General features: G+C 36.7%; 1 protein-coding gene across 1 annotated transcript; it reads right to left on the bottom strand.

The window, feature by feature from the left end:
* Positions 1 to 11,998: 11,998 nt before the first annotated feature.
* On the bottom strand, positions 11,999 to 12,940 carry LOC127541600 (putative olfactory receptor 5AK3). Its single transcript, XM_051966823.1, has one exon. It carries the CDS (start codon positions 12,938 to 12,940, stop codon positions 11,999 to 12,001), a length of 942 nt encoding a protein of 313 aa, XP_051822783.1.
* Between the last annotated feature and the right edge of the window lie 5,626 nt (positions 12,941 to 18,566).

Genomic DNA, 18,566 nt, shown 5'->3' with positions numbered 1-18,566 from the left:
ATTGCTATAAACACCGATTATTATTAGAGATTCTCAGGGCACATGTTTTCGACACGGTACATGGATCTAAGAGTAAATGAGCCAAATTCATAGTATTTGATATGTTTGTAGATGCTGGATAGCCAATCTTGGAATTCTGGGAACTCTTGGAGTCTCTTGGAACTCTTATAAAATTCCTGCCTTCTTCCTTACAGGAAGTAGCATGATTATAATTGTGCCTTCCACATTGTAACTTTCCCCATTGAAGCTTCACTATATCATAGATCAGCATAGGAAATTAAATGGTAATTTTTGGGGGAGAATTGAGGGAGCTGCAGATGACATGCAAAGGCTTGCAGATGACCCAGAAAATGTTTAGAAATTCAGAAACACATAAAATAGATGCATAGTATTGTATAATATCAACATATTTTATTTTTTAATAGCATAATAAATCAGACTTTTCCTCTAGTACCAGAGTACTGTTAAATAATTTTATGCAGATTTTCTAGATTGCTAGACACCTCTTTCTAACCCTTGCGATGAGATATCCAAAAGTGACTATGTCTAATTTATCATAGATAGAGCTAATGTATCATAGATACTATAAATGGTTGTTTGCATATTGTGTCTCCTATTTTTAGACCATGAGCTCCTTAAGAACAGGGACTGTCTTTGGCCTTTCTTTGTGCCCCATAGTAAGCATTTAATAAAGACTTATTATCTAAATGATGGAGGATGGAAGAACTGCTCCAGAGCTCCATGATCATGGTGCTGTTTATATGGAACAAGGAGACAGACTTGAGTGCTCTGAGAGGCTCTACATGATGTCATGTAATAAATAACATATCTGTTGTTGCAGTTTAGTGAAGAAAGCAACTTCTCCTTCTCAGTGATCTGACCACTCCTCTGACACCTTTGCTGGTCCTTCCTCTGAATCATGTTCTCTAACCATAAATGTCCCTTAGGGTTCTGTTCTGGGTCCTTTTCTTTTCTCCCTCTAAACTACGATCTCATCAGCTACCATGAATTTAATTATCATCTACATGCTAATGATTCTGAAATCTTTTTCTTCTCTCTTTTTCTCTGCTGATCTCCAATTTTACATCTCTAACTACTTTTCAGAAATTTTGAAATATCCAGTTCATCTTAAACTCAATGTGCCTAGAACAGAACTTACTGTGCCTTCCCCTAAAATCTGTTTCCTCTTACCTCCTCTATTGTGGTACACGGGAGCACCATGCTCCCAATGCCTTAGGCTTGCAATTTAATATTGATCTTGGATTCCTCATTACCTTTCATATTCCACATCTAAACTGTTGCCAAGGGATGCCAAATTCACTATGATAGGATCTAAGTTTCAACTCTGAATCTAAGATTATGTTATAGAGGAGATAGCGAATGTTAACTTTAAATGTGTTGTAAATATTAGCTGGATTACTAAGACCAAATATGACTCCAATGGCCTGTTGCTTGGTATTTGCAGTTATGCCATCCAGTGTAAGACAATAAGTATTCATTAAACACTTACTGTGTGTCTGGCAATTCTGTTGATAAGGACAAAGCAGTCCCCTTCAAAGAAAGACTACCAGAAAACCTGGTTGAAGCACCTTAGAGATGACAGAAGGGTCACAGTTGAATTCTGCCACTGTCAGAACAAAAATATAATTCTCTTTTTCAGATTCTCTATTAAAAGGAAGAAATGTCATGATATCTTTAGATCATGGCACAGATTCTTTTATCACTTACTTTCTATCAGCTGCAATGCCAGGCCTGTAGCCCATTGTGTGACTTCTGGATTCTAAGACTCCTTTGGTCTTCCGTCCTCAATGTGGAAGTGCCTAAGCTAATGCATGTCTTTTCATTCTAGTTCTAGGAGTGGATCATTAGCAAGTATTCCTCAAGTGAAATCCACACATTTAAACTTCTTAATTGTCATTTCCATATTGGATTCAAGGAAAGAAGGAACTTTTTCTCCTAGACTCAAAATGGATTTAAAGCAGCAGAAATTCAGATCAGGTATAAAAATGATAGCTTGTCTGTATTCTTTTGTTTATTTATTTTTAAAATATAACTGAATTCATTTTATGTTTTTGGTCAGGTCTTTTTTCTTTGTTATTAGCTCACTTTCCCATACTATTTATTGATTTTGAATTTATGTTAAAATTGGGTTCTTAGAATATGAGTGCTTTGTGAGTAAGTACTGCTTATTCCTAGTACTTATCACAGTGCTTGACATATAGTTGGTATATAATAATAGTTTATTGCTTGACTGATCTTCTTCCACCTTAGGAGTCAATTATCACATCACATACTCAATTGCTGCCTTTGTGAGCTAAATATTCCCAGTTCATCCAACTGATCCTCATATGGTATGAATTCAATGCCCTTTCTCATGCTGCTATCCTCCTTTGGATGTTCTTAAGATGATCACTGTCTTGCCTAAAATGTTGCACTCAGAACTAATTTTATGATGGATTCCTTGATGGAATTCTGGTTTTAGAATTGGGAAGTCCTGGATTTGAATATTACTTCTGATACCTAAATGATTAGTCATTTCCAGTCATGTCTGACACCTGACTCCTTGGGATTTCCTGAGCAAGGCTATTGGAGTGGCTTATCATTCTTCTTCTCCTGTTCATTTACATAAAGGAAACTGAGGCAAAAGGGTGGTGACTTGGATCACACAGCTAGGAAATATCTGAGGCCATATTAGAACTCATAAAGATGAGACTTCCTGACTCTAAGCTTGGTATTCTATCCAATATGGTACCTCTGATATTTCCTAGTTGCTCAGGCTCCTTGGCAAGTCCCTCATTTTCCTTCAGGCCCAGATCTTCTTCCTTAATACTCTTTGATTACATATTGTATCTCATTTATTGAATGTAAGCTCTTTAAAGACAAAGGCTAATGTTAGAGACTTTAAAAAGATTATTTAAGTTGGGAAGGGTTATTCTAAATGTTCTCTGTGTTCTTCCCACTTCACTTAGCATCAGTTCATGAAAGTCTTTCTGAAATCGCCTTGTTCACCATTTTTTATAGAAAAATAATACTCTGTTATATTCATGTATCATAACTTATTCAGCCATTTTCCAATTAATATGCATACAGTCAGTTTCCAGTTCCTTGCCAGTAGAGCTGCTACAAACAATTTTGCACATGCGGGCCTATCACCTTCTTTTATGATTTCTTTCGGAAAGACACCCAGTAGAGACACTGCTGTATCAAAGAGAATGGACATTTTTATACTCCTTTGGGCATAGTTACAAATTATTCTCCAGAATGTTTGGATCATTTTATACCTCCACCAACAATGCATTAGTGATCTAGTTTTCTCACATCATCTCCAGCATTCATCTTTCTGTCATCTTAGCCAATCAGCCAATTTGCCTATCTCTAATCAATAGTGATTTAGCATCTTTTTTCATATGATTAGAAATGGCTTTGATTTCTTGGTCTGAAAATTGTTCATATCCTTTGACCATCGACCAATTGAGAAATAACTTGCATTCTCATAAATCTGAGTCAATTTCAATTCTCTACATATTTTAGAAATGAAGCTTTTATCAGAAACACTGGCTTTAATTCCTCACCCCCTCTTCCCCCCTTCCCACCCCCATTTTTTTGCTTCTCTTCTAATCTTGGCTGCATTGGTTTTGTGTCAATCCTTTTTAATTTAATGTAATCAGAATTATCCATTTTTGCATTTCATAATCTTTTCCAGTTCTCCTTTGGCTACAAATTACTCCCTTCTCCATAGATCTGAGAGGTACACTATCTCCTGTTCTCCCGATTTGCTTATAGTATCATCCTTTATATCCAAAACATGAATCCAGTGTGATAAGTTTCAGAATTTCAAGGAAGAGAATGAAAAGTGTCACATATCAATTGACTTAACTATGAAGTATAAATCTAGCAAATCTTGCTGATTTGTGGACATACTTCAGAAGTGAACAACAGTTCACTGCCATCCAAGACTCAGAGTTTGACTTAATTTTTGGATATAACACACTGTGTTTCAATACAGCTTAGGAAACTGGCTCTGTCCAGACAAGATTATATTCTCAGCGTGGGGATCAATTTTTTTGCAAAGCTTTTCAGAAGAGAAATGCCATTCTGAATCCAGGATATAACAAGAAGGTAATTAAGAAGGATTCCAAAGCAAAAGCCAAAATTTCCTCTTGCAAATCCAAAGGAAGGAAGAATTGTTTCTTTTTTCATTTCCTTATTTCCTTTTTCACAAGTAAAAGGCCTCTTGACAACCAGGCCAGATGCTGGTGATATGGGAAAGATTACCCTGGAAGAGTTTATAACAGTTTAATAACAGGTTTGCTCCAAGTAGGTAAGTAAGCAGATGCAAGGTGTGATAGGCCAGAAGCAAAGATAAGCTCCATAATACTGTAGAAAATGAGAGGGCAGAGGAAAGGAGGAGGAGTGGTGTGGAGGTAGATTCCCTTCTTTTCCCTGCTTTTATTCTGCCCTCTAGAGGTTTGTTCTATTTCCCCCTCATATATCTTGCTCTGGCTCTTAATTATGTGACCTTGAATAAGTCACTCTTTCCCTGAAACACAGGTACAATATCAGATCCAGTTACCCCATAGAATGGCATGAGAAAAGCTCTTCACAGACCATGGAAAAGTGTTTATTTCTTTTGTTCTGATAAGCTTAATAAAGTCCTCTTGAGAAAAGTTTCACTTTTGTTGGCCTGAGATGAAGAGTGAAAATAGGGAATATTAGGATGGGACTATTAAAAGTCCAAGGCATTAATAGTGACATCAAGGAGGGGTTTAAGATCAAACATGGCAGTCTTGGGTTTTGTTTTTGTTTTAAATCTGCACCTGTGATATATTACCTTTGTGCAGAAACTCCCTCTACTGACTCAAATGGATAATTCATTTATAAGTTATTCAATTCAGGTGAATTCAAGAGATAGTTTTAAAGGTTCTGCTATACTCCAAGCACTGTTGGCAGCCTTCTTTAAATAAAAACAATGAAAGTTTCCAGTCTCAATTAATGCAAATATTATTGGAGATAGTATATATAATATATATATTGTATATAATACAAGTGTAACAGTTACCTGAATGGTTAGCAATGTTGATATAATTTCAAACATTGGTACGCTGGAGAAGTTATTTTCAGGAGTGTGGGGTCTGGAGTTGAAGGTAGTTGGAGAGATCCTCCATTTTGGTCTTGGATCATATAAATAAACTAATCCCAGTTATATTCTACATTGATTTACATTACTTAAATAGTCAAAGAAACATTTTTGAGATCATATTCATGCTGAGAATGTCCTTCAACCTTGTCTTTAAGGGATTTGTAAGAATTTAACAAACCTTTAATAAGCTTTTCCTATTTTCCAAAGCACTGTGCTAGGTGCTGGGGATATAGGAATGAAACAATTCCTGTTCTCAAAGAACTTACATTCTAGAGGAGGACATAAAATATAAATAGAGACATAAATATAAGATATTTTGAGGAAAGAATACCGATTAACCAAGAAGTGAGGAAATGATTCTTCAAGGAGGTGAGATTTGAATTGAGTCTTGAAGTACAAAACTATATGACGTATTTTCAACAGATTCATCAAAATATTTATTAGGAACTTCTGGTAAAAGGGACTGTGCTAGGCACTGGAAATACAAAGACAAACTAAAAACAGGGTTCCTGCTCTCAAGAACCTTTTCTTTTCCTAGAAGAATATACCTAAGAACAGACTAGTAAATACAAGTCAATCTGATGAGAGAAAGAGCACTAAATATAAGGAAGAATTAGAAGGGAATTCCCATTGAAGGATTTTAAAAGGTAAAGGTGATGAAGCCATATGGATTCTTTGTCATATGATCCTCTATTGGCTCTATGTCTTAGCTGGGTCAGATTTCTGCACTGATTCCAGTTCTCTGCAATTTTGTGGGCTGTTTGATGAAGCAAGAACACTGGCATTGTAGTTCAGGGAACGTGAAACATGCCTTGGGGATGATGAAGAGTGAGATTTCATAAGAAGAGGAGAGAACCATGCTGATCTCCATCTTTTACTTTAAAGCATTCTTTGATCTATTGAGTCAGTTGACATCTGGGTCTCATGGACCCAAGAGATAGTGTGTCATAAAGAGAATGCTCCAGATAGACATGACATCAAGAGGGAAATGAATTTGAATCTTGCTTCCTACATTTGTGTAACATGATCAACTTACTTGGAACCTCAAGTTGCTCAACTATGAAATGTCCCTCATTACAAAGTATCTTAAGTATTTTGTCGACTGTATATAAATATCAGGTCTTCACTAAAGGAGAAGACATGATGTTTCGTCCCAAACTAATATACCACAATTATTTCTCTCCCCTCTTCAAACAATAGCTCTCCCTCTTTCCCTATCTACTAACATAAATATAATGCAGTGGATTGAATGCTGCTACCTATGTGATTAATCTCTTTGGACCTCTGTTTCTTCATTTGTAAAATGCACATGACAACACTTGTACAAATTTTTTCTTAAGGTTGTTTAGGAAGAAAGAAAATCCTCTGCAAACCTTAAGCTCTAGAGAAATGTGAATTTCTATAGGGTCAATTCTTTCTCAGTGAGTTACTTTTATGAAATGCTTTGCTCGCTATTGCACTTCCTTCCAAAGGAGATGGCCCAGGTTGGACCTGTTGAAAAGCTAAGTTTTGATGTGCAAAAAGCAGAGTCTGATATTTCCTTCTCTCTGACACAAAACAGTCTCTCTCTTTTTTTTTTTTTATTTCTAATTTTGAATGATAGCTCTGCAAGGCAAGGTCAGGGGCTTCTGTATCTGTGGTCTAAACAGCAAGTTGGTATGAACAAAATATTCTAGCATTTAAGAACTATAAAGTGATGAAAATACCTTCCCCATTCCCCAACATATGACCAAGATCTAATTGTGGTCCTTTTAAAGTGTAGTAGTAAAGTATTAAAGCATTCTCTGTCTCCCTCCCCTCCCTTCTCTTTCCCTGCCCCATCTTTCCCTCTCTCCTCTTTCTTTCTCCCTTCTTTCCCTCCCCCTTCTCTCCTTCCCCCTCTCTCCTTTCCCTTCTCCTTCCCCCCTCTATGTATGTGTATCTTTCTATTTCTCTGTCTCTCTGTTCTTCTCTCACTGTCCCCTCCCCTCTTTACTCCTTTCCTACTTTTTCCTTTTTTCCTCTTATTTTTCACTTCCTATTCTTCTCCTTTCATTTCTTCTCTTTTATTTCCTCTTCCCTTTCTTCTCTGCTCTCCTTACTTCCTCTCTCTGTACTCCACTTCCTTTAGCTTTCCTCTTCAAGTCTTACTCTCCAGTGTAATTATTATATGCCAACCTTTTCTTTCAGAAGATTGTTCTTCTGAATTAGAATATTAATTAGTGATTATTTTTATTTTAAAATCTTTTTCATTCTAAACTTATTTCCCCATTTATCATTTTGTGCAAGAAAAATCAGATCATAAGGGAAAAATTAGAAGAAATAATCAAGCAAACAACAACAACAACAAAGGTGAAAATATTATGTTGTGATCCATATTCAGTCTGCATAGTCCTCTCTCTGAATGGGGATGGCTCTCTCTATCACAAGACTTTTGGAATTTCCCTTACTTCAGTGTTCACAACAGCCAAGTCCATGGTGGCGATTTCTTTAAAAAAAAATATACTTCAAGAATGACATCTTTTGTAATGGTATTTGGGGTCCAGGTTAAATAGTCCTGCTACGTCATGCATTCAACCTTTGATGACATTTCATGGTTATTGATGATCAAAGACTATTTTTTTTGGGATAAGTACTATTGATAGATAATTCTTGCATTATATGAGCCCTACAGTATGCTGAGAACCTTTGATGGGACATAATGAATATGATAAGGAAAATTAGGATTAAGGAGAATTAGTAACTGTGTTATGTATTATGCAAACTGCCTCAAGCAGTGGTATTATCCTGTATGTTCAAAATGTTCAGTCCATAAGACTGTTTTGGGAACTTGTTAACCTCTTCTTTTCTTGACCAGGAGATAGTGAGAAAATATAGTCTTGCTCATAAGATGCATAAGGTTAATGTAAGCTGTCTTTGGGAAGGGACAACATTCTGTTTCATAGCTTTCAGAAGCCCTGCCTCTTCACCAGTCCATGATTTGGTATGTACACAGTCCTTAAGAGGCAGGCATCCTGTGGAAAGAGTTAATAGGAGCAGACACTAGGCCATTTAACAACAGCCATTTCACATTTAACAGCAGTCACTAAGCCTATTACAGGGAAGGCAGTGGAAGCTGAAATTCATGTCAGGGAGGTATCTCCATCCTTTAAATGAGGAAACATTTGCTGTTTGGCTGGAACATGTCCTAGATGTATTGCTATAAACACTGATTATTATTAGAGATTTTCAGGGCACATGTTTTTGACATGTGAGGAAATGAGTCAAGTATATAATATTTGAATGTTTGTAGATGCAGGTTAGCCAACTTTGGAGTTCTGGGAGTAATCTTGGAACCCAATAAGGTTCATGTTATCCTCCTAACAAGAGGTAACATGATTAATTATTCCTTCCACATTGTGATTTTTAGCATTGAAGCTTTATGTATCACAAGTCAGCATAAGAAATTAGATAGAAATTTTAGGGAAGCTTTGAAGAAGCCACTGATGACATATGACATTCACCAGATGACAAAAAATAAAGTTTTGAAAATCAGAAATACATAAAAAAAATATATATATATATAGTATTGCATAACATAAATACATTTTATTTTTAATACCATAATACACATTTCTTTTCTAGTATACAGATACAGTAAACAGTTTTTCACAGATTTTCCAGATTTCAAGTGAACCTTGCCCCTAACCTCTGTGATATATCGAAAAGAAAATGTGTAACATCATATGTAGAACTTGTTTTTTAAATGATTCTTTTCATATTGTCTCTCTCATTTTTAGACCATGAATTCCTTGAGAATCAAGACTGTTTTTGACCTTTCTTTGTATCCCATGGTAACCATTTAATAAAAACTTATTGTCTAACTGATTGAGATTGAGATTGGAAAAACTGCCTCAGAGCTCCATGATCAGGGTACTGTTTAAATGGAGCACAAGAGATAGACTTTAGTACTCTGGGGAACTCCATCTGATGTCATGTAGTAGCTAACCTATCTATTCTTGCTTTTAAGTGATCTGACCAGTCTTCTGACTTCTTTGCTGGATCATGGTCTCTAACCCTAGAGATCTCCCTATCGGTTCTGTCCTGGGCCCCTTTTTCCCTCTCCTTATAAACTACATTTGGAGATTTCATTAGATCATACAAATTTAATGATCAGTTCTATGCTAATGATTCTGAAATCTACTTTTCCTTGTCCACTCTTTATCTCCAGTCTTGTATCTCTAACAGCTTTTCAGAAATTTTGAAATGGATGTCCAGTTCATCTTAAATGCATCATGTCTAGAACAAAACTTACTATACCTTTCCCTAAAATCTGTTTCCTCTTACTTTTTCTATTGTGGTACAGGGGAGCACCATGCTTCCAATACCTTAGGCTTACAATTTAATATTGATCTTAGATTCCCACCACTTTTCATACCCCACATCCAAACTGTTGCCAACGGTTGCCAAATTCACTATGATGGGATCTAAGTTTCAGCTCTCAATCTAAGATTATGCTATAGAGGAGATAGTGAATGTTAATTTTAAATGCAGTGTAAATATTAGCACGATTACTAAGACCAAATACGACTCCAATGCCCTGTTGTTTGGCATTTGCAGTTATGCCATTCAGTGTAAGAAAATAAGTATTCATTAAGTACTTACTGTGTGTCTGGCAATTCTGATGTCACAAAGATAAGGACAAAGCAGTCCCCCCTCAAAGAAAAGACTACCAAAAAACCTGGTCTAAACATCTTAGAGATGACAGATGGGTCACAGTTGGATTCTGCCATTGTCAGAACAAAAATATATTTCTCTTTTTCAGACTCTTTCTTAAGAGGAAAAAATGGAAGGAGAAATATCATGATACCTTTACTGGAGTTCTTTAGATCATGGCACATATTCTTTCATAACTTATTTTCTATCAACTGCAATTCTAGGCCTGTGGCCCATTGTGTGACTTCTGGATTCTAAGCCTCCTCTGGTCTTTGGGCATCATTGTGGATGCGCTTAAGCTAACACATATCTTTTCATTCTAGTTCTAGGAATGGGTCATCAGCAATTATTCCTCAAGTGGAATCTACAAATTCCATATTGGACTCAGGGAAGGAATTTTTTCCCCTAGATCCAAAATGGATTTAAGGCAGCTGAAATTCAGATTAGATATAAAAAAGAGAGCTTGTCTGTATTCTTTTGTTTGCTTGTTTTTAAAATTAATTTTAATTCTTTTTATTTTTATAGTCAGGTCTTTTTTTTTCTTTGCTATTCACTCACTTTCCCCCACTATTTCTTGATTTTGAATTTTATGTTAAAATTGGATTTTTAGAATATGAGTGTTTTGTAAGTACTGTTTATTCCCTTTCTTGGTATTCTTAGTACTTATTACAGTGCTTGACATATAGTTAGTATATAACAATCGTTTATTGTCTGACTGATTGTCTTCCATCTTAGAAGGAGTCAACTATCACATCACATACTCAATTGCTGCCTCTCTGAGCAAAAATTCCCAGTTCATCCAGCTGATCCTTATATTTAATGTCCTTTCCCCATCTTGGTTACCCACCTTTGGATAGTCTTAAAATGATCACTGTCTTGACTAAAATGTTGCACTCAGAATTAATTTTGTGATGGAGTGGATTGAGTTCTGATTTTAGAATCAGGAAGCCCTTGATTTGAATACCACCTCTGAAACTTTTACTATCATTGTTTAGTCATTTTGAGTCATGTCTGATTCCTGATTCCTAGGGTTTTCTGGGCAAGAATATTAAAGTGGCTTGGCATCTTCCTCTGCTCATTTTACATGTAAAGAAACTGAGGCATAAAGGGGGAAATGATTTGGGTCACACAGGATCACACAGATAAGAAGTATCCTGAGACCAGGAACTCATAAAAATGAGACTTCCTGACTCTAAGCTTGACATTTTATCCAATATGGCAACTCTGATACTTCCTAGATGGTCAGGCCTGGGCAAATCACTCAATCTTTTTCAGGCCCAGATCCTCTTCCTTAATGTGGAGATAATAATAGATCTTATTTTCCAGGATTATTGTGTGGCTTGAATCAGATGGTAAGCATGATGCTCTTTGGAAACCTTGAAGCATTCTGCTAATGTAAGTTTTAGTAACATGCTAAGGACCTTATTCCTAAATTTTCAAAATAAATACTCTTTGATTGTATGTTATATCCCAACTAGTAAATATAAGCTCTTTCAAGACAAAACTGCCTTTTGTTTTAACTTTGCATTCTACCAAATAGCAAGCACAACCTTGCATCAATCTGAACATGACACAAAGAAAAGAACACTGGTACTGGAATCAGTGAGTCCAGGCTTTACACTTTGACTTTGACCCTTACTTGTGTCACCTTAAGCAAATCACAACATCTTAAGACCTCAGTTTCCTTCTTTGTTGCAAGAAAGGGAGCAGAACTAGATAATTTCTTATCTATCTTTGAATTTTAAAACCATATTACTTTATAGTTTGCTGAGTCACAGGTTATTTAGGTACAAAAATGAAGATTATAATATCTATAATATGTATTTGTAGATTTGTAAATATCTAGATTACACATGTGAAAAAGCCTTACTGTAGGAGGAACATAAGCTGTCATTATTGTCTTCCTCATCATCATTGTGATGATATTTACTGATTATTGATCATGACCATGTTAATGATTATTTAATATGATCATTTCAAAGGATTGGTTCTTCTTTGATCTGTGTTAGAGATGTTAAAAAAAATTATTCAAGTTGGAAGGGTTATTCTAACACTCCTACATGTCTTTCCAAATCATACCATTGACTGGTTATGTCCAACTTAGCTGAAATGTTGTCCTCTTGAGGAAAGAATGAGAGAGGATGGCCTTTGTTAGGCTGGTTCTATAAAGCAGGACCTTAAAGTTCAGGGCTTGCATGTTAAGCAAGACTTGCCCATCACTTTCAGGGCCTCTTTGACTTCCTTATTCCTCAGACTATAGATCAAGGGATTCAACATGGGGATGATGATGCCATAAAACACAGAGGCTATTTTATCATTCTCCTGGGACTCACTAGATGAAGGCTGTAAATACATGTAAGAAAGAGTCCCATAGTAAATGGTGACAGCTGTCAAGTGGGAGGCGCAAGTGGAGAAGGCCTTGTGTCTCCCTGCAGCAGAGCTCATCCTCAAGATGGCAGCCAGGATATAAACATAGGAGAAGAACACAACCATCACAGTGCTTATCAGATTGAAGCCCACACAGACAATTAGTAACAGGACGTTGATATCGGTTCTGGAACAGGAAAGGGCCAGGATTGGGGGCACATCACAGAAAAAGTGATTGATGGTGTTAGAATTACAGAAGAACAGAGAAAAGGTAAAACCAGTATGGATAGAGGCATTCAAGGACCCCATAACATAAGATACAGCAACGAGCTGATTGCAAACCCTCTGAGACATGACCACTGAGTAATGCAGGGGGTTACAAATAGCCACATAACGGTCTATGGCCATGGCGGCAAGAATGTAACAATCAGCTGTAGCAAATGTAACATAAACCAATAATTGGATCAGACATCCCGAGAACGAGATAGACTTGTGGGACACCAGGAAATTTTGCAGCATCTTGGGAGTAATGGCGGAGGTATAACAGAAGTCAACAAAAGCCAGGTGTTGGAGAAAAAAGTACATGGGAGTGTGAAGGTGGGAGTCAGTTTTGATGATCAGAATCATACCAATGTTGCCCACTACAGAAGTGACATAGATAAACAGAAACACAAGGAACAGGACATACTGTAGGTCTTGTCGGATCGTAAAGCCCAGCAGGATGAATTCAGTCACAGTGCTGCTGTTTCCCTGGGTCATGATCATAGCAGATATATTACCTATAGAAGAGATGTACACAGAAAAGTGTCAAGAAAAGTGGTGATGAGCTTGTCATGGGTCACAACTAGGAATAAATGAGTCATGAGTTTCTATCTGATTTTAAGCTTTGCTTATCAGGCTAGTATATATTACATGGTTTATTTCCCCAGATATTATATCTTTGATTTAGATAAATCTCAAGGCCATCAAGTTATTCTCCTGTGGTTTAACCTGATAGGGTTTTGTTTTTGTTAAATACTGAACCACAATGATAATAATCCTATAAAATAATAATAATAATAATGTTATTGATTTGAACTTCCATGCCCTGATATAGAAAATAATGACTATATAGTGAAATGAATGTAATTTAAAAAACTATTTTAAAGAATAACAACAGGGGAAGCTAGTTGGTGGAGTGGATAGAACACCAGCCCTGAAGTCAGGAGGACCGGAGTTCAAATCTGATTTTAGACACTTAGCACTTCCTAGCAATGTGACTCTGGGCAAATCATTTAACCCCAATTGCCTCAGCAAAAAAAGAATAACAACAACAATAGCCAGTATTTATATAGGACTCTTAGGTTTACTAAGCACTTCACAAATATCTCATTTGACTCATATTTTACATATGTGGAAAATAAGGCAAAAAGAATTTGAATGACTTATCCAGAGCCACACAGCTGGTATCGAAAGCCAGGTTTGGACTCAGTCTTGCCAACTCCAAGTGCAGAGCTTTATCAATTTTTTTATTAGCTGAGAAATCAGACAGTTGCACTAGACAATCTCCAAGTCCTGTCCAATTCTCTTTGGATGGACCTTTCTATGAGAACTTTGAAGGTTTGGGTGTTTCTGAGTCTGGTCCTTAATGTAGGATCACACAATCAAGTTTACTATTGTCTCTTTTCAGAAGACAATATTATTTCTGGGTATTTCTCTGCCTATTTCTGGGGTACAATGGTCTAGGGAGCCAAAGGCACACTTGTTAAGGGCATCAGAAGGGCACGTGAGACATTTCATGACTGATCTCAGAAGATGCAGCTTCACCACCACTAGTTCACTAAAGTAAGGTGACAGAGTATTGAACAAAGGTTCTAGAGTTTACACATCCCACTAAGTACACATCACAGAAGTACCATTTGAAATTAGGACATTATTTCAACCAGAGAGCTATTACTGCTAAGGTTGAGACATCCAATCTTAAGCCAGGGCAACCTAGAATATCTTTGACATATTTGTTGGACTATCCCCAATTAATGGTGGGAACTCTCTTTTCTTAGAAGCTAGGTTGAGTTTTGGATTCAGTCAAAAATTGTTTGGCGTCAAGTCTGGGCAATAAAGTGAGGAAGGAGATCCCTTGGAGGTTATATTCCTTTGTGCGTTAAAAACAAGATCAGATTGCAAAGCAAAACAATAAGATGGATTGATTTGTGTTTGGAAACTTGGCTCTGAAAATCCACCCAGTGAGGAGTTTAAACATGGTTGGTCTGAGCAATGTTGCCATGAGATGAGGTTTTGGGGAATGATACTGCAGCCTTCCAGGCAGCTGATCAGAAAGGAAAATATATCCCTTTCACAGTTTGATTAGAGAAGCATTTATTAATGTAGTGCCTGCTTACTACAAGGTAAAGAAGAAGCAGTAATGGAGGACATAGAGAAACCATCTCAGAGTCCTTATATCAGAATCTTACTTTTGCTTCCTACTGGTTTCTTGGGGTTCTTTGTTCTCTCTGTCTACAAACTGCCAAGCTGCTGCTACCTGCATAAACGGAGAGATTTTCCTCACCATAATTTCAGTAGGTCAATAAAATCAGAGGTCTTCTCTTCCTTCCTTCAAATAAAGAGGCAGAAGGCATAGGCTGGGCAAAAATAGAAAGAAAAAGTGAAAAACTTTTTGCCCTCGAGGTTATATTCTATTAGTGACATGGAACATGACCACTGATATGTAAGCAAAAGCTGGGGGTAAGGGGAACAAGAAGGAGATTATAGAATTATAGGATTATCAATCAGGAGCTAGAACGGACTTCAGATTCTAATTAATCCATTGCCACTATTTTACAGATAAAGAAACCAAGAGCCAGAGAAGGGAAATGTTTTACCCCAAATGCCAAAATAATAAGGATGAAGTCGGGCAAAAATTATGGAAAGATTATTTCTAAAAATCTATGATATAACTTTATTGACTTAGCATATGACTTTTTTTTTTCCTCTTTGGAAAGAGTCTAGATATGTAAATGAATCTGTATAGAGTAAAATTCATCTCCCTTTATGTAGATTGATCACTTTTCTACAAGCCACAGACTGAGCAAATACTCTCAATATGCTGAGAGGCAGCAGAGTATAGCAGGAATAGAACTCTTTTTCCCTAATTCAGGAAGATTTTAATCCAAGTCTTCCCTTGGAGATACACTGGATGAATATTCCCTGGATCTTGTATAAAATGTTTATTTGTAGACCCATTAAGCAGCATCATTAACTACTGGGAAATATTTAATGGAAAGTGGGCCAATCAAAGAATTAGCTGGAATCAGGAAACCACAGGATGTTGGTTCTAGAAGAAAAGACAACATGGAAAGTTTAGATAGTTGACACTGTAGAGATTATTTGGTTCAAATTTCTCATCTTACCAGTGATCTTTCCAGGTTGGCAGAGGTGCCTTGCTCCCAACTGTTACCTGATGAATTCTATATAATGGTGACAGGTACTGTGGTCTTCTATCCAGTCCTCTTTTTCTAAACCCTAATGCCTGCTGCCATATAGAGATAGTCAAAAAAGAAAGCCATATTTTCATTTAGCAGAAGATTCTATAAGCAGTGATTTTCTAGTACCATTTTTGAGATTCAAATGCTTCATTTCTTTCCTTTTAGAATTAATTTGGTCCTTTCTCTTAAGGCTACTAAGTTTCTCAGGAATGGCAGTATCAGGGCCTCCTACTCTCTCATCATCTTGACTTTGATGAGATGAAATCTGGGTAGCTTTAACACCAGCCTTTAGATTCTGGAATACAACATTCTGGGGACAGTAGGGACTGAAGGCCTTGGTCTTCTGGAGCTCCTACTTGAGTTCGTTGGGCTTCTTCTTAATCCAAGCTGACAGGAATGCTAAGACAGCCTCCTAGCAGGTATACTGAATGGAGTTATACATACAGGTCTATAGAACTGGGACCCATCCTCCTGGGCTTCTTTAGCCCCAGGGACTGTGGAGAGCTCAGTAAAAAAATCCTCATTGGCTCCTCTTGGACTGTTTCAAAAGTGGGATTCCCAGAACAATTTCCCTTGCTTTTCAAGGTTCCTCTTGGGGATTTAGTCTGAATAACAATTGTAATGAGAGGCAGCATTGTACAGTGGAGGGTAGAGTGATAAAAGGAAGCCAGGAAGACATGAGTTCCAGACCCACCACTGGCATATTTTCTTTATGATTCTATGCTAATCATATGGATTCTCAGTGCTTTAGATCCCAGATTCTTAAACTCACAACCCAAAATGGTGTCTTTTAACTGTATGTTATGATTGTGAAATTATGACATGATCAGAAAATATTTAATTTGTATACCTATATGAGGTACCTATATAGCCAGGGTCACACAAGGTCTGACTTCCATGTCATGATAATTCTAGTACCTTCCTTCTATTGATTTCTTTTTGTCCTGGATGTAATTTGTTTGTACGTATTTGTTTGCATGTTGCCTTCCCCATTATCTGGTAGCTCCTTAAAAGAATCTTGCCAGTGCTTAGCACAGTGTTTGGCATGATAGTAAGCACTTAATACATATTTGATTGCCTGTCTTCCTTTCTCAGCATTTTCAGGCCCCAGTGATTTCACAGAATTGCAGAATAGGAAGGGACCGTAGAGGCCATCTAGTCTAGACTCTATTTGTATTTCTTTTATGAAATTTTCCTCTGGCCAATATTATTTGAAAGACTCTAATGATGGAGGAACTTAGCACATCCTGATACAGCCTATTCTATTTTTGTAGAAGCTTAATTATTAATATATATTTTTCATATATGAAATGAATTTTGCCTCTCTGCCATTCCAATGCATGGCTTGTTAAAGCTTCTCACTCATGCTCTGTCTCATCTCTCTCTCTCTCTCTCTCTCTCTCTCTCTCTCTGTCTCTGCTCTTCTCTCAATGTCCCCTCCCTTCTTCCCTCCTCTCTTACCTTTTCCTCTTTCCCTCTTATCTCCCCACCTTGTCCTTTCCTCCTTTCTCTTTCACTTCCTCTTCTCTTTCCTCCTCTCTTCACTTCCTCTCTTTGTATTCCACTCCCTTTACCTTTCTTCTTGACATTATATTCTCCAGTGCAATTATCATATGATAGATTTTCCTTCAGAATATTGCTCTTCTGAATTGGACTATTTGTCAATGATGACTTGTTATTTTTAAATTTTTCCCTTCTTAAAAATTTTTTACATTTCTACATTTATCATTTTGTGCAAGAAAAATCAGATCGAAAGGGAAAAAGTGAAAATGAAAAAAATAACAAAGCAAACAACAACAACTGTCATGATCCACATTCAGTGCCTATTGTACTCTCTCTGAATGGGGATGGTTCTCTCCATCACAAGATTATTGGAATTGCCCTGACTCACTTCATTGTTAAAAAAAAAAAAAAACAAGTCCATAGTGGTGATCTTTTTAAAAAATATATATTTCTTGAATGAAATCTTTTGTAATGGTATCTGGAGTCAAGGGTTAAGTCCTACTATGCCGTACATTCAAAGTCTGATGACATTTCATGATTCTTGATGATCAAAGATTAATTTTTTTGGGGAGGTACCTATTTCTAGTATTTCTAGTATTATATGATTCTATGTATTCTCATGTTCTAGAGTTATATGATTCTAATATTCTGGTATTATATGAGCCCAACAGTATGCTGAGAACCTTTGATGGAACATAATGAATGAGGAAAATAAGGATTAAAAAGAAATGGCGGTTGTGTTATATATTATGTAAACTGCCTGAAGTATTGGTATAATCCTGTATCTTCAGAATGATAGTTGTCCATAAGACTGTTTGGGAACTTGTTAACCTCTTTCTTCTCTTCTTCACCAGGAGACAGTGGGAAAATATAGTCTTCCTAGTAAGATGGGTATCGTTAATGTAAAATAGCTTTGGGGAGGGACAACATTCTGTTTCACAGCTCATGATTCAGAAGCACTGCCTTTTTACCAGTCAATGACTTGGTGTATACACAGTCCCTGAGAAGCAAGCATCCTGTGGAAAGAGTTAATAGGAGTAGACACTCAGCCATTTAATAACACTGTTGTAGTGGAAGCTGTAATTCCTATCAGAGAAATATCATCATAATCTAATTGAGGAAATGTTTGCTATTTGGCTGGAACATGTCTTAGACATATTACTATAAACATCGATTATTATTAGAGATTCTCAGGGCACATGTTTTTGACATGGTACATAGACCTAAGAAGAAATGAGCCAATGTTTGTAAATGCTGCAGAATCAATTTTGGAGTTCTGGGAGTACTCTTGGAACCCACATAAAGTTCTTGTTTTCCCCTTAACAGCAGGTAGCATGATTATAATTATCTCTTCCACATTGTGACTTTCCCCATTGCAGTTTCACTATATCACAAGTCAGTATAAGAAATCAAATGGTAAT

This window comes from Antechinus flavipes, chromosome 6, assembly GCF_016432865.1.
Source record: "Antechinus flavipes isolate AdamAnt ecotype Samford, QLD, Australia chromosome 6, AdamAnt_v2, whole genome shotgun sequence".
Taxonomy (NCBI): Eukaryota; Metazoa; Chordata; class Mammalia; order Dasyuromorphia; family Dasyuridae; genus Antechinus; species Antechinus flavipes.
Note: the sequence above shows the minus strand (reverse complement) of the source record. Positions and strands in the feature narration are given on the sequence as shown.